Source organism: Nuphar pumila, chromosome 16, assembly GCF_984573655.1.
Source record: "Nuphar pumila chromosome 16, dmNupPumi1.hap1.1, whole genome shotgun sequence".
Taxonomy (NCBI): Eukaryota; Viridiplantae; Streptophyta; class Magnoliopsida; order Nymphaeales; family Nymphaeaceae; genus Nuphar; species Nuphar pumila.
Window position 1 is genome coordinate 71,211,030 of NC_143264.1, and position 24,714 is coordinate 71,235,743.

At 37.4% G+C, this 24,714-nt stretch overlaps 1 protein-coding gene across 2 annotated transcripts; it reads left to right on the top strand.

The window, feature by feature from the left end:
• Positions 1-181: 181 nt before the first annotated feature.
• On the top strand, positions 182-19,774 carry LOC149813504 (protection of telomeres protein 1a-like). 2 transcript variants are annotated; one of them, XM_089990827.1, is made up of 10 exons: positions 182-378; positions 9,458-9,594; positions 11,118-11,307; positions 12,176-12,243; positions 12,384-12,472; positions 15,028-15,306; positions 15,403-15,479; positions 17,690-17,748; positions 18,034-18,192; positions 19,260-19,774. In XM_089990827.1, the coding sequence occupies exons 1-10, from the start codon at positions 255-257 to the stop codon at positions 19,476-19,478; spliced, it is 1,401 nt and encodes a 466-aa protein (XP_089846953.1). In that variant the 5' UTR covers positions 182-254; the 3' UTR covers positions 19,479-19,774. The 2 variants fall into 2 exon arrangements, with proteins under 2 accessions (XP_089846953.1, XP_089846954.1); XM_089990828.1 differs by having other exon boundaries at positions 18,034-18,181.
• Positions 19,775-24,714: the final 4,940 nt, after the last annotated feature.

Genomic DNA, 24,714 nt, shown 5'->3' on the forward strand with positions numbered 1-24,714 from the left:
ATATGACCTGTCAGGTGTGGGGCCCAAGATTTGATGAAGGGCGATCAGGTGCTTGATGCACAAATTTTGTGCAATCGTATTGCACCCGATCAGGACTCTGATTCAACGGGGCTCCGTGCGACGGAAGCCACCGCGGCCCTCCCGCCTGTATAAACCCAATAAGTTTAACACCTCTCTCTCTCTCTCTCTCTCACAGTAAAGCTCAAAATCGAAGGAGGAGAATTGGGGGGGACTTAGGGTTTCCGGAATAGGGAATGGCCAACGGCCACGATTATGTGTATCTGCCCCTGCAAGATGCAATCTCCACCGTTAATCAGAAGATCAACCTCTTTGCCGTCGTTGTGGAGTTCGGCTTGCCCAAGAAGAGCAAGGGATCAGGTTCTCTCTCTCTCTCTCTCTCCCTAAGGGTTTTGGTGTAAGTTTTTGATGGATTGAATTTAGATGATAAATTTCTTGATTCTGTAACCTAATGTGTGTATATAAGTTTTCTCCATCTCTTCCTTCTTGTTCTTCTTGTTTTTTTATGTTCTTGATGGATCTGTTTTAGGCGATGAATTGCTTCATTCTCCTATATATATGAAACTGGTCTTCTTCTTTCTGTTTTTGTTCACATGCCTTTTTTTTAAAATGAGATTACAATGAGATATTTTGAACCCAAAGGGATTTTCGAATGAACTGAGCGATAGTTTTGAGCTATGTGACAAATATCCGCGATATTTCGGAATCATCACAATTTTATTGCTATATCTTCAGAAGAAGGCAGCATGATGCTAAAGAACGTGTTATTTTCAAAATATTGGCTGTTTTGAAAAGACCACTTTTTTTTATTGTGAGTGCAATAAAAGCACTTTTTTAGTGTTAATATATTTTCAGACTTTTTGTATATTTGTTCATGCTGATATTTGCCCGATATTCTCCTGAGGAAAACTAGATTTTTCAATATATCCCACAGTTTGTCTGAGAACACGATTTCTGGCATTGTTTTCGAAGTCAGAGTTTATGTAGGTGCCTTCACTGTTGTTTTTTTAATACAGTTGTACGTTTCCTAGAGTTGCTCCAGTGTTTGGTTGTGGTTAGCAAATGGTTTCTACGGGATGGAGAGGTGCTGTGTTTGTGAGTTTTGTATGGTCTTTTTAACGTAAGTATGCAATACTGGCTATTGGTTTGATGCTACTTAGTGGTGTGATCATCGCAAAATTTTTCCTCTCGTAATATTCTCTCTCTTCCTTCTCTTTTCCTTTTCTAACCTCTATTTCCTCCTTTTTGAAAGGAGAAAATAAAAGAGAAAAAAAGAAGAGAAAAGAGAAAAGAAAAGAAAAGAAAAGAAAAGAAGAGAAGATGAATTCTTTTGCGGGGTCTCACTTGACCTTAATTTTGAAAATATTTGAGAAAATAACTCGCCTCCGTTTTGAAATATTTGCGGGAAAACTGGGAAAGACGAGATTCGCTCGTCGGTACGAGGTTCGACCGTTCCTGACACCTTTACCAGGGGTAATCAAACCAAGGATCGAATTTATGCCTTTTGCTTTGCCTAAATATAATCTAAGAATTTATTCTAACTCTAATTGCACAAAGAATCATACTTGTGCAATGCAAGGATGTATGCTCTTTTTGAAAGGAATGTTTTGGAAATTTCCAAGTATTCTGAGATGAACTTGGTAAAGGAGTGAAGAAATGATTGAATCTTACTTAGAACTTGAGATAGATCAGAGAAGTTCCAAGTTTTTGAAGTAAATCAGAGTTTGGAAGGATAGATCTTGACTTTGAGAAAGAATGATTTGAAGCTTTGAAAATGAAGTTTCAAAGTCAGAAATGGACTTTGAATTTAATCATGGATTTAAGAGAAGAAGATGAAGTTTTGAAGTGATATTGAATTTGAATCTTAGAATGGGTCTGAGAAAATCAAATGGTATTTAAGAATAGAAATGGATTTAGGGAGCTCAAATGAGATCTGGAAATGGACTTAGATTTGAAATCTAGAATTTGGGAATGGAATTGGATCTTTAAAATGGATTTAAGATCTGGGATTTGAGATCCGATGTAAAATTGGGTTCTGGATCCTAAGATGGATTTGGATTTGAAGTCTGAGATCCAAAGTACGATTGGATTCTGGACCCTAAAATAGATTTGAATCTGAAGTCTGAGATCCAATGTAGAGTTGGACTCTAGATCCTAAGATGGATTTGGATCTGAAGTCTGAAATCCAAGTTGAAATTGGATCCTGGATCCTATAAGGAAATTAGATCTGAAGTCTGAAATCCAAAGTGGAATTGGATTCTGGATCCTAAAGAGGAATTGAATCTGAAGTCTGAGATCCAATTTGAGTGTTGAATCTTGGATCCTAAAATGGATTTGGAGTTAAATTCAGAAGATGAATCAAGAACTTCCAAGTTTAAATTGAACTTGGAAAATGAAATTTAGAATTTGAATATACAAACGAATTTCAAAGTCAAATTAGATCTTGAATTTTTGAAGTTTGAATTTGGAATTTAGAAGATGAGTCAAGAATCTCAAAGTTAATTTTGAACTTTGAGTTTGATTGGAGTTTTGAATATAAAATGAATTTGGAATTTCAAAGTCAAATTGAACTTTGAAATCTGATTTGGATTTGAATATAAAAATGACTTTGAAATCTCAAAGTGAAATTGAACTTTGAGATTGAAAATGAAATTGAATTTGAAAATGAAAGGATGAATTGGATTTTATAAGAATTGAAGATAGATTGAGGAAGATATTTACATCACTTGGAGTTTTTAAAAAAAGAATTTTGAAAATATGATGCAGTTCTATCCTAAATGATGAATGAATTTGAATTTTTGAAATTTGGATTTTGAAAAGCTATTCCATTCTTTAGATGAATTAAAATAAGATTGAAGATATAATACATCATTGACTATGGTCATTGAATGTATTATATAATAATCTATATCTAAATTCAAGTGAAGAATAAAATACATTTAGGTGCTTTTATAGAGTTTAAAATGAAATTAACTCTCAATATACCCTGACTATGGCCATTGATATATGTATTGAATTAATTTTAAGCTAAACTCTTGATAAAAGAGAAAAACATTTAAAGAAAATGTGATGAAAAAAAGGATCCAGTGTGGATCCAGTGTTATTTTATAAAAGATAAAAATCCTAAGTTTTGTTTACATCCTGACTATGGCCATTGATGTAAATCATCAACTTAGGATTAATTACCTCTTACGAAATGGTGCACGTGCCATTCGTGTTCTCATTTGTGAAATTTTGCAATAAAGGATGAAAATGATATGAAGCAAGCATATATATGCTCGTACATTCTAATCTAATACAAGGAATGTACATTTCTCATTATAATCTAGCTATTACAAATTTTGAATTGAACTTGAAATAAAAATCTTAATCTAAGAAGGAATTTTAACAGTTTCACATGGCTCCTGCAAATAGAAAATCAAATTGGCACTTAACAAAAGGATTAAAGTAGACCCTGCTGAAATCGATATACATATAAACACCTTTGCATTAATGAAGAGATGCTTATGCCATAATGCATAGTGAAAGTGGCATTGTGAGTGATTGACAGTGAGTGATGTGAAGATGAAAGGGCTGGGATATGAAGTGTAGGTAGTGTGCTTCGGATGTATACTAGTGCTGGAAGAGATTGGCACCTCGGTGGATGCCTGTGGCAAAGTGTCTTGATGATACGGAGCTACAGAAGCTGTGTAGATTTGGTGGCTGAAGGTGAATTGCACAGGTAACAGGGGAATAATAAGTACTTTTGTGTAGGCCACAAATGACTGTGCTTGGAGAGATGAGCAATAAGAGGTTGATGTGCTGGGAGTATGGGCAGAGTGATATATACCGTGAGTGTGGTGGACAAGGATAACAATGATGATGGTGGTGAGAATTATAACAAACGAGGCAGGTGCTGGGTGCTGAATGCTATGTGCTGGTAGTGAAGTGGAAGGTGTGTGAAGCTGGGTTAGTAAATGGTAGCTAAAAAAATGAAGACATATCTTAACAAGCTAATGTTAAGAAGCCTTATTGAAAGTAAAACTGCAGGTTCAATTGAAGAATAGATTTTCATTAGCTAAAAGAATCACTGGACTTTGAACAAGGTTTAGGCTAATCCTTTGATCTTGATCAATCTTTGGTGATTACCCTGGAACAAAATTGGGTATCTAAATGGTTGAGATAGAGGAAAACACACTAATACTTCTAGATGCACTAAGTATTATTGGTACCTGAGAAACAAAATTTTAAGGTATGAAAAGGGGTTGATGCCCAATACTTGTCAACCGTGAGACATGATGAGTGCCACAAGGGAGTAAAGGTAACTGGTTAACTGTAAAAGGCTAATTATTACAGCAGGTAGATGGAGATATGCTGGTAATTGGGGATATAGTGAGGTGGAGGGAGTAATGAGAAATGTGAGTGATAAGTGCAGCATACAGGTACAACTATTGTGTCAGTGAGTGTGAATGAGTGCAGATGAGTGATAATGAGTGTAAGTGAGTGTAAGAGTTGTGCATTGGTGACATAGAAATGGTGGTGTGCAAAGGTGGACGGTGGACAGTACAACTTGCAGGAAAGAGTTTCAATCAGCAAGTATATGGTGTGAGCTAAGTGGCAGGTGCTGGGCATTGGTGGTGCACAGGGTGTGAAATAAGAAGATGAATGGAGTGTAAAGTGGTAATACTGTGCAGTTGTGCAGCAGACAAATGAGTATATACAACTGGTGTTTGGGAAGGTGTTGTGATCATTATAACCGAGACATAACATAAACCAGAAATTCTTCACTATAGAAAGGAAATCTGGATGGGCCTATTCAGGCTCATCGTGAGAGACATCCACCCCAACCCTCTGCATCAATCTGTAATGTTTCTCAAACATAGAGGCAGGAATTATTTTGTCTCTGCACCCGACAACTAAACTAACAAACACCTTAATCAGCGTATGGTGTGTACCCAAATTTTATACATAGTCTGCAAAGTGCTTGATGTTCAACGCATCCAGCGGCCTCCTTTCAAGATTCTACATGAGATTTTCATTTTGAGCTGCTGGATCCGATGCCTACTTGCTAACAGCAGTGAAGTGCAGGTGGCAGTGAAATGTTCAGAAATATGAGGATATACAGTGAGGTTAGTGATGCAAAGTAGAATGTATGCTTTAACAGGTAGTGAAGATTTGTGGCTTGATTCAATAGATCTTCCTTCAGCAGTTTAGAGTTGTCTTTTCCAACTAATGGCTGAAACTGAATTCCAATCCATAAACATACTAAAATACCTATTAACTCAGTACAATGTGAAACAACTTATGATATGATATCAAAAATGAAATATTGGCATGCAAAGAATGGATCTACCTTCATCAGAGGCAGAACAGAAGGATACCCCAACAAGGCCAGATATCAAATTCTCCAAAAGATAGATCTCCTTCAGTTTTTTTTTTTTGGCTTATCGCGATTTGTGGCTATCAGCACCTCACTGCAAAAATATATGACAAATGTGAATAATTGAACTTCAAATACTTAGTGTCACATGCAAAAGACAAAAGGGGATGTGAAGTTCAGGAGCAGATTCGTTGCAGCATAGCTGCTGGGGGAAATCTGCATATCCAAATTGAGTTGCCTCGATCGATTTTTATAGTAATAACTCTGAAACTGATCCTGAAGACAGAGGCAAGCATGCAGCACGATACGCAGGTTTACGGTCGATTTTTTTTAGACCAAAGCATTCTTCTGTATCTTCCATGTCAAGGACACACTCACAATCCCCTACTTCTGGCCGGCTCCACTCTTCCTTTTTGTTGTTTCCAGCCAAATCATTTATACAGAAAAGGACATCCAGCCAAAGTCTTCTCAAAAGTGGGTGGGAAGAACACTTGCAGGAAAAGACACCCAATGTCTTTAGATTCTGATAGAAGTTCTATTCTGAAAAATGTTTAAGTAATGTTTTCCTCAAAGTGGATGGACGATTTGCTGAGATGACCCAGATGCGTTAAACTGTATTACTTCTTCTTGGCAATCACTAAAGCAATAACGAGCCTCTTCCTTGGACCCCACTGGCAACCCAAACTCCTTGAGGTATGTTCTGAAACTATCATGTCAACCTGTAGGTATTTATCTCAAAACCTGATATCCGAATTACTGTAGCTACATCCTGTAGGCAATCCGAAAGCTAGCCACCTCTCAGAACAACCATTGAGGCTGGAACTGCTAGCATTGTGAGAGGTGGATATATGACAATCAAGACGAATGGACTTCAAAGACCACGATTGTGCTTTATCCAAATCGAGGAATCCTCTGCAATCCTTTTGATGGAGAGGGTGAAACAGGTATAAGAGGAACAACGGATGATGTAATTCAGATGCTTCCATGATGAAGAATGGTGTAACACCCAACAGAGGTAATAAACACGAGACCGTGACAGATTTTATCAAACTTTGAAGTTAAATTGCAGCAACAGCCTAAAATGCTCAAACTCAAGCCTATCGAATGATATAACGCAAACTCTTACCTCACCAGATAAGCATATAGGTTAACGCCTAATCTACCAGAGACCCTTGGATCCCACCCTACGACAAGTAATAAGAATCTTGTAATGTTGTCAACACTAGTTTATAGATAAACGACACAAAGTATACAATGGGAAAGGGGGGGAAACTGATTCAGAGATACAGGAAATGACATCTGCTGCAGAATGTAAATCTAAAAAAAAGAAAGAAAAAAAGAAAATGAGCGCTGAAATCGAAACAACTAATGGAACAATAACAGATCAGGACCAAATGTGATGAGATGAAGGTACAATGCTCGAACATATGAGCATAATGAAAGCATAGATTATGATGCTGAAAAGAAAAAAAAATGCAATGTGTAGATTCCGTATGCAAAACAATCAACATGACAAAGATTTAAACATGTAAATGAAGGTATTCTAAACAAAATATGACGATTTAAAACAGAGGGGAGCTAGATTCCTGTGCAATTGAAAGAGGCATAAATGATCACTACATATAATTGATGAAATACAGAAGATCACACCCTAAAAAAAAAACTTACAGGAAGGTCTATCTCGTAGCAACCGTTGACTCGGCCTCACGCTTGGACAAAGCACTTCTTATAGCGAATGCTACTCATGGTTTTACAATGAAATCAGTCATAGATTATGAAAAACTGAAAAAAGGGGTACCGTGAGGGTAGCGGTGTTATAATGCATCAGGAATTGCCCTGGCTAATGAAGCACCATGCCATTAGATTGGACGAAATTGCAAATAAAATGAGAATAAATGTTGGAGCAGAAAAACTCCGTCGCTGTGGCAATAGGTGGGTCGACATTGCTATATGCAGGTCGGCCCTGTCCTTTATGCCTTAAAAAAAAAAAACAAAGGGGAACGAAATCAAAGGACAAAAATACTGTAAATAAAGGAAGATTTGTGCAGATAATCAAAGAAGGGGAGAAATGATAGCTCTTACCGTGGCTCTCTTGAGTGGTGATCGACTGAATTGACAAAGATCGAGAGGAAGGAGTTCCTTCTCTTCGTGTTCTTGCTGGCTCGATCAAATTCTTTTCAAAAAAAAAAAAGGGGAAGGAGCAAAGAAAAAAGGAAAAGGAGAGAGAAAGAGAAGGGAAACAGAGGAAGAGAAGGAGATGCGTATGGATGGGTGAAACGCGGTGGGGAAAAGAGGTCTTTCGTGACCCTTTTTAAAGAGGAAAGAGAGATCTCCAGAAGGGGAGGCCGTTAGGCATCGATGGTGGAGGAAGGCTTCGGAAGATGGAGGGCGATGGAGGTTGGTTGTTGGAGATTGCACATGGCCATGGAAGGTTCCGGAGAAGGTTTGTGAAGGCTGAGCCGAGAGAGGGAGAAGGCGGCTGGGCGATGAGGGGGAGCAGGCCCTTCGCATCCGACCCCTTGTGAAAAACCCTAACAAAGTGTTTTTTTTTACAGGGCCCTTTAGACTTTTCACGTGAATTTTAAAAAGGAGGCTCCTTCGACAAAATTTTTCATAAAAATGGTCTTAAAGTGCGGTTTTTAGAAAAAGACAAGTTTTTGAAAAGGTTTTGAGCTCCATTTTTTTCTGATTTTTTTGGTATTTTTAGAATAAAATCCTAAGATTTGCGAGGAAATAAGATTTAAAACTGATTTTTGAAAAAATATTTACAAAAGAGAATTTTCTGAGAATTCGGGTTTTTATTTTTGAATTTTTTCTCGAAGAGGGGTTCGGATCCGATTCGGATCAAAACTGGGTCAGAGATAAGACTTTGGGTCCGAATTCTAACGAATCCAAGGAATGAATGGAGTTTTTGGTTAAAAAAATTTACCCGGTTATTCAAAAGGCGGAGGTCAGGGGCAAAGAAGGAATTTTTGGATTTTTGGAAAGTTTGGGGTGTTCACAAGTGGGCATGTCATTCGGTGTGGCCACTGATCAACTTTTGGAATGGAAAAGATTGTCCTAAATGGAGAATTGGGGCATATGTGAAGTTTGCAGTCAAAGCATAGTTGCCAGAAATAGGCACAATATTGGTGCAGTTACCAGGTGCACTGGTATTGGTACGTGAGGGTTTAAAAAGTTTTGGGTGCATTTTTACTAGAAACGTGCTATTTTTTTTTTATATCACTTTCTAGTAAACATTGATATGGTTTCTGACATAGCCGGTACAAGTTTCTAAACAATGGATATGCATACCTATGAATTAAAATGGTCAAACAGGCATATTTATCAACCATTATTGTATTTAATTTCCTTATTAGTGGTGTTTTGGTAGTAATGACATTGTTACTTGTATATACTGATAGAAACAAGTTTGATACTCATTTATAACTTAATGGAAATCAGTTTCTGCTAGAGACGTTATGAGTTTCTCAAGTAATTGGCACAAGTTTCCTAAACATTTGATACTTCTACTTGTAGCTTACAAAATTAGTTTCATACTAGTATTTGGTACTTGTATGCTTAATAGTGATATGCTGGGGACCAGGGTTTATCAATATCAATGCAACTATAATTCAAAGTAACTTATGAAGTGAAGAATTGATGTTCGTATTAGTTTCATTGCCATCCACAAACACCTTATTTGCTTAAGGTAGCTGCGGTGGAGGCCCTTATATCGCTAAAATACATGCATAGTTTGGTGCATTTATTGCTCAATGTGGAATGTTTTATTTGGTTGTTGCCATTGTTACATTTTGCGTAAGTCTTTTCCCTACTTGATCTTTGGATATTGAAACATGCAATATGACCCCCAAGAGTTGCATAACATCCACCACACTTTATTGGTGATGAACTGATGATTGTTGATTTTAAAATCATTATCCTAATGACAGTTTGCATATTGAACACCACCCACTGGGAAAGCCTTTATTTTGTGCATGTCTTGATGGGTTTATTATCTTTCCTCTGTTGTCTTAGCGAACTCATGTATGAGTGTGCTCATTCTTCCCTGAATTGTTGCTTGGTCAAATACTTCTGCAGATTATTTTTGCTCTCTGAAGATAATGGATGAATCCTATCAGCAGTATGGTGTGTCTGTTAACTTTTTTGCTCATGAGGTAGAAAAGCTTCCACATGTCAACTCAGCAGGAGACATAATTCGTCTTCATCGAGTTCTGGTAATCACTCAAGGCATGCTGTGATTTGTGCTCCATGATGTCCTAAAGTTCCCTGTTCAGTAAGGACTGTACTTACCTTGGTTTCTGATTGTGGGCTTAGAAGCTTTAGTTTTTTTTTTCATTTTTTTTCTTGAAGATGCCTTTATTCAGGCTCTTTTCCTGGTTAACCGTGTCTGTTAAAATAATTAGTACAATCAAATTTGTGATTATCCAAATTTTCATTAAAAGACTGGAAGATAAGCTTGTGTAGTCTCTCCCTATTAGTGTAATCAATATGCTTGGATTAAGTAAACTCTGAAATCCTCGCTGATCCTTATTGTTGAAATTAATGAAATGAAATACCACTTGACCTTCCTTGGAGCACACATGTGGTTGTATGCTTATATGGCTACTTTTCTATTTGATCTGATTAGGTATTCTACCCCATGGTCTTGGATTTATCCTAAATGTTTAGGAAAATTCATTTATTCTCATTTGCCTAAGGGAACTTGGGTTTGAGGTATGCCCTAACGAACTGGCAGTAAGTCATGCGCAGGAGGGTTTTGTTGGATCATTGAGTTGATGAATTTTGAGCTAATCCGAGTTATATAAAGGTGCTCAAGCATGCTGAACAAGGCTGATACCAAATTTCAGAACATAAGGATACTTTGTGAGCAAGCTGTTTTCTTTTGCTTGTTAGTTTGACTCTTTTAGCCTTTCTTGTAAAAATACAAACACCTAGAAAGCTGTGTCACATGGATATGACTGTGGATACAGGGAATGACCATTTTTATGAAATTTCCAGTATTACTAACACATAATGGGAGTAAAAATGGAGTATCCATGTCACATAGCTAGAAAGCTTGTATCTAGAAAAAACAAAAAGATTGGTCAATTTGGTTTATGGAACACTTTTCATAAAGCTGGCAAGTAGTTTGAAGTTTTTAATACCAGCGGTTGTCTATTCTTCTTTTATTTCACATGACCATTCATCTCCTTGATAGTTGGAAATTTCAAAAAAGTAAAAATGGCGGGATTTATGTCAGTCATTTTGGTGTGGTCGGTTTTATTTCTATTGCTTGAAATGATGTGAGTTTGACTTGAGTGTCTAAGTGTGCTTGTTTGTTTGAGTGCCATTTGTTAATTCATCCTGATATCGATGAGCTTCCTCTTGTTTTTCTTCTGTTGTATTTGATCCAAGATTTGTAATTTCCCAATTTTCACATGCATGCAAGCTCTATTTGGTATTTTTTTGGCTTGCTTTTACTTTGATGGGGATTTGAAACTGATAAATTAGTGTCATTCTAGCAGTCCAGCAATCTTGTTGACCTTCATTGCGTTGCTTTTTCCACATTTCCCACTTATAGATTGCAATTTGTGAGACCATGTATTTGCACTTGTCAAATGGTTATATTCATGTGTTTGTTGGTTCCAAGCATGTGAATGTTTGTCTAATTGTGTTTCCTAGAGCTTTGGTGCTGGAAGCAATTTTCCTATTGCATCCTTTAAGGTTTAAAGTAATTAATTTCCTTAAATGGATGTAGATGAAAATCCACAATGGAGAGATTTTTGCTTTCTACAACAAGAAGTTTTCTTCTTTTGCCCTGTTTGAGGGGAAGTCTGGTAAAGACTTTACTTCATATCAGGCTTCTTCAGGCTCTCAGATTACTGATCATGACAAGCTCTGTGTTGCGAAACTTAGAAGCTGGTTGGGCAGTCACCATTTTGATTCAGGTAAATGACTTTCACAAAAAGAAAAAAAAAGATCAATTTATATACTTCAGTTCGAGGCTAATTTTGCTGAACTGAATGCCAAAACATAAATAGTTGGTTTTATTAATTTTGTGATGCACTACAAGAAAACTCCCTCTTTGAGCTAAGCTAATGGTTAATTTCAAGGTATGATTCAAATAAATTTGATTTTCATTATATTATGTACCATATTAATCAACAAAAGTTTATCTGCTCTCATTCTCCTTTTGTTATGGATTCTGAGGCCATTTATCTAATGTAATATAAAGTCAGAGAATAGAATGAAGGACATAGAGATCATGCGAAAATGATAGCAGCAGTGGGTTATGAAAGAAAATTTTGGATAAATGTTTTTTTTATAGGTAGGCTGGGGGATAAGCCCTGTGAGATTCGAACCCAAAACCCCTCAGTTGTGAGAGCACAACCTAACTGTCCATCTATCTCATTCAACCCCAAATTTAGATAAACGATTTCATCCTATTATTCATCATGGAAATTGCCATTTATGTATACTTTTCTCTTTGTTTACTTATGGGTCATAAGATGGACTATTTCAGTCAGAGAGTTGTATTTGTTGTTGTTAATCAATGTTAGTGAACATAAACAAATAAGTTTAAGAAGATTGTTGTCAATATTATCGTAATATAGGAGTCACAAAAATGCACATGCATATGCGTTAAAATTGTTTGATAATGAAGCAGCCAAATATATGCATGTGTGGTTGGTTCTGAACGGTTCTGTTGATTTAGTGGAACATCTCTCTCTCTCTCATATGTTTCTAGCATATGCAACAGTAGTTCATTAATGACTTTGTTGTCTGTTAAATCTGTCAAAATTCCTTTCTTTTCAGGAGCAAATGAGTATTCTCTACAACTGAAGGAGTTTAAGGAGGGTCATTATTTTGATTTAATTTGCAAGGTCTGTTATATATGTTTTCATGGTTGCTCGTTTTTAGGATTATGAATGATCCTTGTGCCCATGCTTTCCACTAGGAACATACATGAACTTTACCTGAAATTTATGAATTGATGTCTTCTGTTTGCTTGTTTGTGAAAAAGGTTCTTCACATATGCCAAGTTTCTGAAGCAGAGTCTACTCTCTTTGTTTGGGACGGAACTGATGCTCCTCCAGCATGCTTCGAGTTGCAGTATGGTGCACAACCTCTGATATGGCTATCTTCTCTTACTGATTATTTGAAGTAGACACTACAATTAACAGGATGATGCCTCTGTTTTTATTGAGATGGGTTTTGAAATGTGCCAATTTTACGCATGATGATCCTATTTTGTGGTATTTAAAATTTTCACTTTTGTATGATGTTTATTCTGACATTTAGTCTTTTATCTGTTACTCTCTTCTTTTTTATTTCCATTCTCTGTTCTATATCTAGCATTCATGAAATGTTTTTAGTTCTCATAATCTGTGTGCAACTATTTCATATATATGATCAGAAATTCATGGAAGATTGCAAGAAGAATAGACATAAAGAGGAAGATGAAGATAGCTTCATTAGCAAGAAAGTATGAAAAGTTACAACATAAAGGGGGTCGACCCCGTGGGCTACACTAAAGACAAAATTAGTTGACTATATCCCCTAAGCTATATTACAAGAATACCCTTTAAGAATAAACATATATACATCAAGGGTACGATATTACACAAGCCTTGTAAAATGAGTATTACACTCCCCCCTCAAACTTGGGATGTTGAAAACACAAACATTCTAAGTTTGGAGAGGACCGATTGAAATGTCTTCAAAGACAAACTTTTAGTGAAGCAATCCACTATTTGACTAATTGTCCCAATGTAGGCCAAAGATATGATTCCTTCCAAGGATGCTTTATGGGTGAAGTGACGATCAATCTCTATATGTGCGTCTCTCATGAAACTATGGATTCTTAGCTATATGAATAACACTAGGATTGTCACAATACAATGTAGTGGCTCCTTCAACAATCACACCCAGGTCTTGTAATAACCATCTCAACCGATTAATCTCTGTTGTGACCTGGGCTATTGCATGGTACTCTGTCTTTGTTGTGGATAGAGAAACTTTATGTTGCTTTTTTACTTTTCCATGATATCGAAGAGTCTCCTAAGAATACACAAAAACTAGATGTAGAATGCCTGTCATATGATTCTCTTTAAAAGTCTGCATCACAATAAGCTTTTAACTCTAATGTAGAGGATGCAGAAAAAAACAAAGTATAATTCATTATGTTCTTAATATATCTAATGAATATATCTTAGGAAAGGAGAGAAAAGAAAAAGAGCAAACACCTTTCAAGGCCTCTTTTGACATGCTCTGATACCATGTAAGAATGTGCAGTAATCTGTCAGAATCCCTTTACAGTAAAAGAAGATGAGAAGATGCAGAAAAGGGGGGGCTGAAACTCATGATTCCCAATGTGGGAAGTCGTGGGGTATTGCTGTATATATTTTCCAAATTGTTACACACTATTCCAATTACAAAATTACCCTGTATTAACAGTATACAATAGAATACAGATAAGGGTAATAACAGAACAAAGAAATACAAAAGTAAATAGTTACAAACATAATAGGATACCCAACTAAGAGACCCAACCCAAATCCAATTACGTCTCAATAATCTTATGCTATTATTAAATTTTGGTGTGCTACCAAATCATGTTTAATGCCCAAGATGCTATATTCGGTTGCTGCTGAGATCTGCCTTTTGTATTTGCAAATAAAACTGGTATTACTTCTAAGTTTTGTAATTTCTAGCACATGATCTGTGCTTTGCTATGTAACATGGGTATGCCCCTATGCCTCAGGCACCCATGTCGGGTACAACTCTTGTATGGGATGAGTTGGGTTGCGTGCGCTCAGACCCGATAACCAAAAGTCATTTCTTTTAAATGTTGGCTTAGTCAAAGTGGGGTAGGGGGATAGGTTTTCATCCACCGTCACCCCAAAATGTCTTCCCCCTCACTCCCCTGTACCCACACTTTTAAAAATTCCTGTGAACCCTTTGCACCTGCACCCATATCCATACCTATGTGCAGGCGTCTTGGCCATGGACTGTTAGTTTGCTATCATATGGTCTTGAGGAAAAAGTTGTGATCTTCGCAAGTACTTATTAAACAGCTATAAAATTTTCTGCTCTTTTTTGCATTGTCTAGGAATTTGAAAAGTGCTACTCTATGTCACAGGGACTCGGCCAACTGGGTGCTGCACCCTCGTCGATGCAACGCGGGTGCGGCACCCGGTGCGGTCAACCTGACCCTGGGTGTGTTGACCGCACCCATGGTCATTTATGTCCAACTTTTGGACTTTATATACATATATATATATATATATATATATATATATATATATATATATATATATATATATATATATATATATGTATTTCCTGCACCCATGTGACGACATAGGTGGTACTTTTCGTTTGTTAACGGACAATAACCGAAGTCAGTCAGTCCATCTTTTTAAGCTGAAACGATCAGTAAATGTCATGTTTGAATCTTACAAATTTTGCATTTTATATCAAATGCATAGAATATGTCATTTAATTCTATTTGCCCTTGCTCTATTGTAGTAATTGCTATAGTAATCACTAAATTTGGCTGTGCTTGTCATCTGAGACCTGGATACTTTTGTTCATGATGCCAATTATTAAATGTTAATTGCATGTACAGAAACTCTTTTTAAGGTATCCTTGCTGATAAATCACAGGCAAGATCTTCCATCAGATTCACTTCCTTTACAATTGGAACGAGTGCCTCTATCTAGGGACATTTTGAGCACCTTTCCCTGTGTAGGAACTGTTTTGAGGGTAGTTGCTGGGAAATCCTTTAAGGATATACTGGTTCAGCTAAAGGTTGTTGGACATTGGGTAAAATTTCGTAACATAACTTGTAAACAGAAGTTTGGATTATGGGAAGGTCATTTGGTGCCTTCTAGTAGAATATTTCTTCTTTCTGATGAGGACAACATTGCACAATGTTGCCAAAGGTATTCGTCTTATAAAATCATAGTTTTCTTCAACCTAAAAGGATAATTTTGCGTCTACTTTGTCTTGAAAATTCTGTATTTGTTTCATGTAACGAGGAATTATGATGAGCGGCTATTGCATGAAGAGGAGCGTATGTCTCTTTGGAGTTTTCCTGCTCCATCTCCCATCACAGGTACGTTGAAGAACATATTTATGGTTAAGAAATGATGTGTTCTTCACCAATTTATGCTCTGCCAATCTATGATTCTGTACTTGTTTGCCATATCATCAAGTATTGATTGAGATTGGAGTCTCCTTTCTGAGAAGAGAATTCCCTTACATGCACATACACACACTCACATATATATTTACACACACATGTACCACTAAGCATGTAATAATTTAAGACAGTAAATTGATTTTGAGAGTTTGATACTTGAGAGATCTTTAGCATTGAACAAAGTTGAAGATAAGATGAATATCAATTTGGGAGTTCTATTTTCTAGAAGACATTACTTATTTTAAAGAGACTTCCAAGAGTTTGAAGACATTATTTACAAGGAAATGAAGACATGGTATTCATTCATGGAACAAATCTAATTGATTATCAACATTAAAAATATGCCAGCAATTTTGATTTGTTGTCTCACAATGTTTGAGATTCCAATTTTATTGGATGCCTCCAATATTAAAAAAAAAAATCTAATTTGGATATGTTAACTTGAATAAAAAATCCAAATATATATTCTACGCCAAATCATAGGTGCTTTTTAAAGGTAATCTGGCCACTTCAATGCACATTGTTTAAGCAGCTCACAGTCCTGGCGTAGGTGTACGTTGGTGGAACTCTTGCCTTTATATATAAGAGCACGACCTACCTTGGTTATTTTCAAATTTCATATGCTTCTTTGTATCCATGAATCCAGCAAATTTGAAATGTCATGAAGCTTCTTTATAAAGCTTTAGCATCCTTTCTTGAAGGGTTCATAGGTGGTTTGATAAGTGACCTCTCACACTAGGACCCTTAATTTTCCATTGAAGGATAATCTGCTCGTTGATAAGGTTCTGTGCATGACCTCTCACACTAGCACCCTCAGTTGTCAATTAAAAAATAATCTGCTTCTTAATAAGCTTATTAATTTCGTGGAGCCTCATGGTATTTTGCTACATATCTACGGCCTTCTCGAAAAGTAATTGCATTGTTGGACATAGATTAGAATTGATTATCTGAAGATAGAAAGTCAAATAGGGGTTATTGTAGAAGGAAATATATTTACATTGAAGAGTGAGAAGCAAAATTTTACAGCAAGATCCAAGCACAGTAGCAAAGCGTGGTGCCAATGTCCATTTACCTATCATTAATTGAAAATGTCGCCAGCTATCATCAGAATTGAACTTAAGTAGCTTATGGAAATATGTGAATATTGTACACTATTTAGATTGCTTTTAAACTTTATTTCAGCAGTAAAAATATTATTGACTGAACTATTTGAGATAAAGTTATGCAAAGGGAACTTGCCACTGGTGTTCTGGAATTTCTGATGATGCCAGCATGACATGTAATTCAAAAGTTCAATATTATATGTCAGCTCAAAAAGCAGTTGGTTTTGTTCCATTTTTGTCTATCTGTAATTATGTATTCTACAATCGTGGAATAAGTTACAAAACATTTTTTTGTTTAGCAGACAATCACAACTCCTGCTTCCTGATCCTGCATTGCGACATCAGCTTTTCTGTACTTATTGTGTGTACCACCTTCTTTTGAATATCTCCTAGTGTGTACTCACTAAGGACCAGTCTGTTGAGTCATGGGAACCTATGGTGAATTCACTGAGAAATTTGTGAGAAATTTGTTTGATTGGGTTATGACAGGAGGGACAAGAGATTTGGTATTGATTTACCTGCATCATTGAAATTGCTCAGTCTGTCATTCTGAATCCATTTATCTCTATTTTGGTCACCAGTCAAATGATTCACTAAAGGCCATTTACTTGTCATTAACAGGTGAATCATTTGTCCCCTGATTATTGGGCCAGCAATGTAGTAACTTGTTCAACATGTATTTGGATGGTTCACGTCATTCCTTGATAGAGGAGTACAGAAAACAGTCAACAGTGGCCTATGGATATAGAGAGGCCTGCAATGCAAGTGATGTGCCCTGTTAGTGCAGACGAGTAACACTAGAACTATAAATGAGTTTTACTGATTGACTGCTTAAACAAAAAAACCTTGTTCAGAGAAGTTTGAATAACTTACAATGGAGGAAACAGCCTGTATTTTTCATTTTGTAAAGCCAGACGATTTTCCTTTTAGTATATCTTTCCTGGACAAGTCAAATTGTTGAATCTTATTATCAGACTTAATGTGTTTGAAATATTAATTATGGCCTTTCGCTTGTTTCAGAAACTCAGTTGGAGCATGTGGGTCTCTCAACACTAATGGAAGTCCTCACTCATTTCAAGGTGTCTTTGTATGCGTAGATTTGTACAGGCCTGTGCCTATGTGCTTGTATGTGTTTTTCATGTTTTTGTGTGTTCATCTATGGTGTGCACAAGTGCATGCAAAATATGGGTTCATGTGTCCAAGTGTGCATGTTTGCGTGCATGCATTTTGATGTTTGAACACTAGGAAAATTTTCATTCATAAGGGGCCGTGCAGTTTCCAGTCCTTAATATATCCTTCCAAAACCTCACTCGTTAGGAAATAACCTTCATTCAGCCTCTCATACAATAATTTTCGTATTGCAGGTAACCCATAAATATAAGTGCATTGTCCGGGTCATAGCATCATATCCTTGGCTGGCTGAGGATTTCCGATCTCCAATCAAGCCTCATGTATACAGGATCAGGTTTACTCTAGAGGACTCAACGGCCAGAGTTCATACCTACTTATATGGTGAGGATGGGGTAAGACTTCTTCCTCTTGTACCTGTTTCTGAAGTATAAGATCAGAGTCATGCTTACTGCCAGGTTATATATTTCTCCATATTATTACTGGATGTTTATTTGGGTCATCTTAGTTCTGGCATCTAATCATATTCGATTTGGCTGTGGGTCTCAAGCACATGCCAGTGAGGGGCATTGAGATTATTATTGGCAATTAACTTTTTATGTTAACCAAAACGACATGCTCCAGAAATTAAGAATGGGCCAAATAAGAACGTTTGTCAATAGTAATAACTGTTTCTTGAGGATGGGCCAAATAAGAATGTTTGTCAATAGTAATAACTGTTTCTTGAGTATGGGCCAAATAATAATGTTTTTCAAAAGTAATAAAGGTTTCCTACACAGGAATAATGGTTTTCCTTCAGAAAATCAGTAATTCATTACCGATACTTTGTTACTTATCAAGCAATTTTACACGTATAAGAGACCTGTCTAATCCCTTTGACCTGGCTGCATATCTCAACCTCATAGCAAAGTTTGGTTCAGTTGCTCAATGAGGTTGGACTTACCTATCATGTTTAGTTGTATGGAAGTCATCAATGTTGCTTGAGAGCCATCTGAGCTTTGCTTCTTAAATCAGTTTGTTGTCTTGTCTCTTCACCTGGTAGGTCAAACACCCTATTCACTACCATGTATTTTGAATGGTCACCATCTTCTGGCCATGCTGGTTTCAAATCAGTACAGTGTTTTTTTTTAATGACGAGGAACCCTCGCCAAGAACCAGGTCACTTAATGGGACAGCCCCCCTGCTAGGTAAACCCTGGGCGGGGGTCACCGACACACAAGCCCTTATGGAGCTCACCAATTTAAGGCACCCTTACACCTGGTTTGGGTCAAACATGGGATGAGGAGTCTGCACCTTCTCCCCAGGCCTGCTGCCACTCAGGTGACCTGGCGGGTGTAGTACAGTAATTTCCAATGGGGTCATCTCAAGTCTTCAAGATGCTTAACCCCTACGAACTATGCTCCTATTATATGACTTCATGCTATGCCAAACTGTTAAAATCTGTTCCATGGTGACAATGCAGGTGGAGTTTTTTGAAGGTTATCCACACATGGATGTATTAACTTCCAAGATTAACAAACTGTTGGGAATAAAAGATGACGGCGTCAATGAAGGTGGTCATGTGCGTAAGATGAGAAATCCACCATGGGTGCAGGTCTGCATCAAGTCTTATTACTTGGACAAGAATGATCCATGGGGAAGCAGGCATTATCGGATATGCAACACGAAGGTAGTGGGATGAACGTTTGAGAACATGGTTGATGGCCAGCCCGCACTTCTTGCACGCTGGTGTTGATTCTTGTTTCAACTTGGGATCTGTTTGTCAGGAGCACCAGGTTTCATGGCCTCGCCCCAATTCGGGTGGCGTGGTTGGGACCTGGGCACAGTGCAGTGTGCTGTGCACGCTGTAATGTTGTTTAGCAGAAACTTTCAAGTTGTAGGGGTCTCGTGTTTATGCATGTACAGAGGTCGCTTGTCGACAACTGAGTCACACACTCTTGATTAATGTGTAATGTCAACATCTGGTTTAAACCCAACTCAACCCAACCGCCCCCCCTTCCGCTCTCTAATTATGTAATCTATATCTCTCTCTCTCAAAAGTTCATTGGTATAAAACCAGGTCCTGAACAAGGAAAAGGGGAGCAGGTCAGGATTGCCTCTAATGGTGTTGGATGCCGTTCGCTATAAAATGAACGACATCCATAAAATGGGTACAGACGGCTCCTTGTGAGGTGTGCATTTTAAACGTTATGATGCAAAGCCACTTTTTTGAGCCATCATTTGAACCCATCTTCATGCAGAACATTGCGAGGCTCATTGTAAGACAGGGCAGATCAGGTGCAATCACATTGCACACAAAATGTGTGCTGCTGCACCTGGCTGCCCTCCATCTTTGGGATACAACCTTTCAGCTTGTGGCGCCCAACAGTAGATAGAGGGTAGCCAGGCTACAGCGGCACACATTCTATGTGCTATGTGATTGCACCTGATCCCCATTCCGTGTAAGAAATGGGCATCCCACTCAGCAGTTTGCATGCTAAACTTCCACTCTCTCTCCGTAACAAATTCACTACCGCATGTATACCCTCGTTCTCTTGTTGCTGCCCAGCTTCAAACATTCTTTTTAAAGTTATCTGGAGCCTCACCACATACCCTCTTTGTTGTTTGGTTTTTTTTGCAAATTAGTCCCCACTTTTTGTTGATTTGCAAATTACCTTATGCAAATTTGAAAAATCCTTCCCCACCTTTTTTATTAACTCTTGTAAAGTAGTCCCCATAGTTAATCTTTAAGGGTAGGTGAATTGATTGTTATGCCCGCAGATCTGATCAAATCGTCTCTTTCCGTCAGCTCAACCTCCATCAAACGCATGAAAGTAACACATAATTGTCTCAAATCCTGCAAATTGCTCATGAATTGGGGTTTCAAAATCCAAGCGATCGAGATGTGGGTTAGGGTTAAGACATTGCAAAGAAATGGGGAAAAGTAATTAGGGCAAAATTAGAACAAACTTTCTCGCTGAAATGGCACCTGAGACTGAGCTTCAGAGCCGCCTGATTGCTGCTTGAGACAGTTGGGTAACAAAGGAAGGTTAGGGCATTGTGAAAAGAGAGTGAGAAGAGAGTTAGGGCATTAAGAAATGATGTGTACTTAAGAGCCACTGGGTTGCCGCTTGAGCACTGTCGGGTTGTTGCCTGAGGGCCGCCTGATTGATGCCGGAATGCTGCCTGTGAGAGTTGGGTGTAATAGAGTGATGGTTAGGACATTGGGACAAGGGAATTGAGGGAGGGTTTGGAGAAGATGGTGAGAATAGATGAGAGCACTCATAGGACTGAGGGTAAAGTAGTCATTTGCTACAAAATTGACTATGGTTTGCTGCTAACTATGGTTAGGTTGGTGGTATGCTGATGAGAGGATCAATGTGCACCAATGGCGAGAAAGGTGCTCACGGATTTGTAAATTTGCATGAGGGGGAGACTAATTTGCAAATCGATGAAAAGACGGGGACTAATTTGCAAAAAACCTTTTTTTTTCTACAGTGGCATTGCCATTTGTGCCTGTTCTGGCCATCTTTGTCTTCCATGATAAGATGGACGATGTCAAGCTCATGGCCATGCTTTTGAGCTTGTGGGGTTTTGCAGCACCTTGATGCTGGCAAGAAACCCACCTCTGGTTTTGTGTAAAGAGGGAGGAGAGGAGATGGTTATGTTGGTAGTGGAGAATTTGCTGGAGAAAGGAGGCCATAGATAAGGAGAGCATGTGGATGGGTCTTGACTTGACTCTTTGATTTTGACTTTTGGTGCATTGGTCCAATATTTGTCTTTGTGTTTTGACATCATTGGGGGGTTGGGTTCTAACTTCTAACCCCCACATAAAGACCACCAAGTCTCTTACGATATGGGCTAGACCAGGTGGAGAGAAAAAGGGCATTTTTCGTTGAAAATTCGTCCATCACTAAAATTGAAAACTAGTTTTTTTAGGAAATGCTACAAGACTGTGGGAACACATTTTCTAGAAAACGGTGTCCACTGTCCGAAATGGAAAACATTGCTTTTCCCAAAATGCTTGGGAAACACGGAAAAAATTATGTGAAACATGTTTCCCACCCTATGAGAAACATGTTTCCCACCCTATGAGAAACATGTTTCCCATATTCCCATAAAATGGGTATGTTTGGAAGAGAGAAAAACTCTCATAGAAAAAAAAAGTTTCGCCTAGGAGAGTTTTTTTATATGAGAAGTTTTTCAAAAGAAAGTTTTTCGTTCATTTGTGTAGCACAAGAAAAACATATTGAAAGGAGGGTGTGTTGGTCACACGTAACCTCCGTGGCCATGTTTCAAGGAGGGTCTCACGCATTGAGGAGAGAGCTGGGCCCACTCTTTCTCCAAAGTGTAAAACCGTTCAGAATAGGGCATTATCCAAATGAAGCGTGCTTCATTTGGATAATCTCAGAGCAGTGAAACAGTTGCCGATTCTCTCTCCTTAGAGAGAAAACTGACAAGTCCTACATATGTTGGATTATCAGCTACACAGAAGGGTGAAAATCCCCAAGCACCCTTTTCTCTCTTATTTAAAGGGAGAAGGCTTACTCAGGAAATTGCTCGAACAAAAGCTTACCTGAGAAAGCATATCCCCTCCTGAAGAAGGTCGTATACAAAATCTACATTTTTCTTATCTTCATCTGTATGTTATTGGATCATTGCTCCTACAATGGTATCAGAGTCAAGTTCTTGTTGCATGTAGAAACCTGTCAGGCTGTCACCGGGGTTCACCGCTTGGAGCCATCGTTCATTATTTGTTGGGCGAACACAGAATTTCTAAACAGAAAACAGAGGTTAATGTTTCTATTTATTTGATATATTAATCAGGTTGCTGAATTTTGGTGCCCTCTGCTTCTACATTTAAAAGTGGCAACATACCTTTAACTCGAGTCTGCCCATGATAGTAAAAAGAAAAAATTTGTTTTAGGAAAAACCTTGCAAGTAGAACTCTTAGTCTTTTTTTGTTTAAGGTCACCGGCATCAGGTGACCTCAATACATAAAAGGGGGGTGGAAGAAACAAAAAAACAATCAAAAGTTCTTTCTCAAACAATGTTTTTTTAAGGGTTGCTAGTAACCCGTGACCTCTCTTCTTTTGTTTTAGAAGGTCGTCGTCGTTTGGCGACCTCAAAAAAAAAACATCAAAAATAAAAAAGGCAAATATAGTGGGTCGATATCAGGGACCCCTGTCCATAAGAAAAACAACAGAAGGAGAACACAAACCCCAAATCGGGGCCTGCATCAGGGGAAAGAAAGAAACGGGAAAAAAATTAGGATTTTTTTACTCAAATTTTTTTTTATAAAAGGTCGCCAGTAATCGGTGACCTCTCTCTCTCTCTTCACCGAAAAATACTTTGCAGGAGGTCACCGACATCCAACAACCTTGCTACAACAAAAACAAAAAAAAAAATGAACAAATATACCTATTTTTTTCATTCTCGCCGCCATTACCATTTTTTTTCGGCGATCCAACCAGCAAATCAAATGACATGCTTCTCGCTGTTTAGTCTTTTTTTTCGATGATCCAACCAGCAGATCGAATGAAGTGCTTATCCCTGCTTAAAATTGTTGTTTTTCTTTGTTTTTCGGCAATCCAACCGGCAGATCTGAAAGCTGATCTTCCTATTTTTTTTTATGGCAGCCGATCAACATCGTCCACCAGAAGCACAGAGTATTTTTTTAACGCACAGGACCACGAGAAGCTTCCTTCAGAGGCTTCTGGATTTTCTCAAAATTTTAAATCTTTTTATATGGTTTACCAAGTGAAATTACAACCTTACCCCTAGAATTTTCTAGAAATTCCAGTCAAGTCCCTATATGGTGAAATTACTGCTTACCCTTGGTCTTTTTTGGTATTAATGGTCAAGCCCCTGTGTAGTTAAATTACTTGTTTGACCCTTTTTTTGTTTATTATCTATTTTGTCCTTCTATAATAAATTTACAATACTACCCCTGCACTTTATTGCTTTTGACAACGGTATCCCTGAATTATGAAAAAGGTTCTCAGTTTTTTTGGTAATTCCAGAAAGGGCCCTGAACTATGAAATATTATCCAAAACATGCTTGAGTTTCTGATTTTTTGCAGAAAATCCTTTTTTTTAAGTCCTATTTTTTCTTTTAGACAATATTTTTTAGTAGTACTCCTCTCTGAATTTTTCTGAAATTATAAAAAAGTGCTCAGAAAGTACAGATTTGCTTATTTTCTTTGAAAATCAATAAATTGATTGTCGTACATTTTTTTAGTACTTGCATGAAATAATAAGTTAGTTCTTCATGAAATTGTTGTTTATGAAAGTTATATTTTATGAGTTTAAGGCTAATATTCTCTTATTTATCTACTTGTTGAATATTAGATTTATTTTTATCATGTTTTATCATCTTAAAATATCTAAATTTAGAAAAATGGCATGTAGGGTTTGTCCAACCAAATTAGCCAAAACCGATGAACTTAATGTCATCAATTTCCACTTTTGAAAGAGGAGGATTCTTTTTGTTTTAACTTTAAAAGGCATCGAGAATGCCCTCACTACTGAAATAAGAGACCCTAGTGCTAAAGCCTCTGAAGATGACAAATTAGTTTTTCTAAAATATAAAAGAGACAATATGTTAGCTAGAACCATTATGCTCACTTATATGGATGACGATCTTATTAGGGTGTTCGAAGATTACCCTACAACTAAGTATATGTTTGATGTCATTTCAAAGAAATATGATACTACTTCTGAAACACATATATAATTACTCCTAAAACAATATAATTTGTGTCAGATACAAAAAAAAAATGATAATGTTGTTGATCATGTGAACAAAATGCTTGTTATGGCAAATGACTTGGCTATAGTTGGAAATGTAATCTTTGACCGTATGCAGATATCCATCATTCTGCATAGTCTCCCATCTTTATGGAAGATAATGCAAACCGCTCTTAGACTTAACTCAA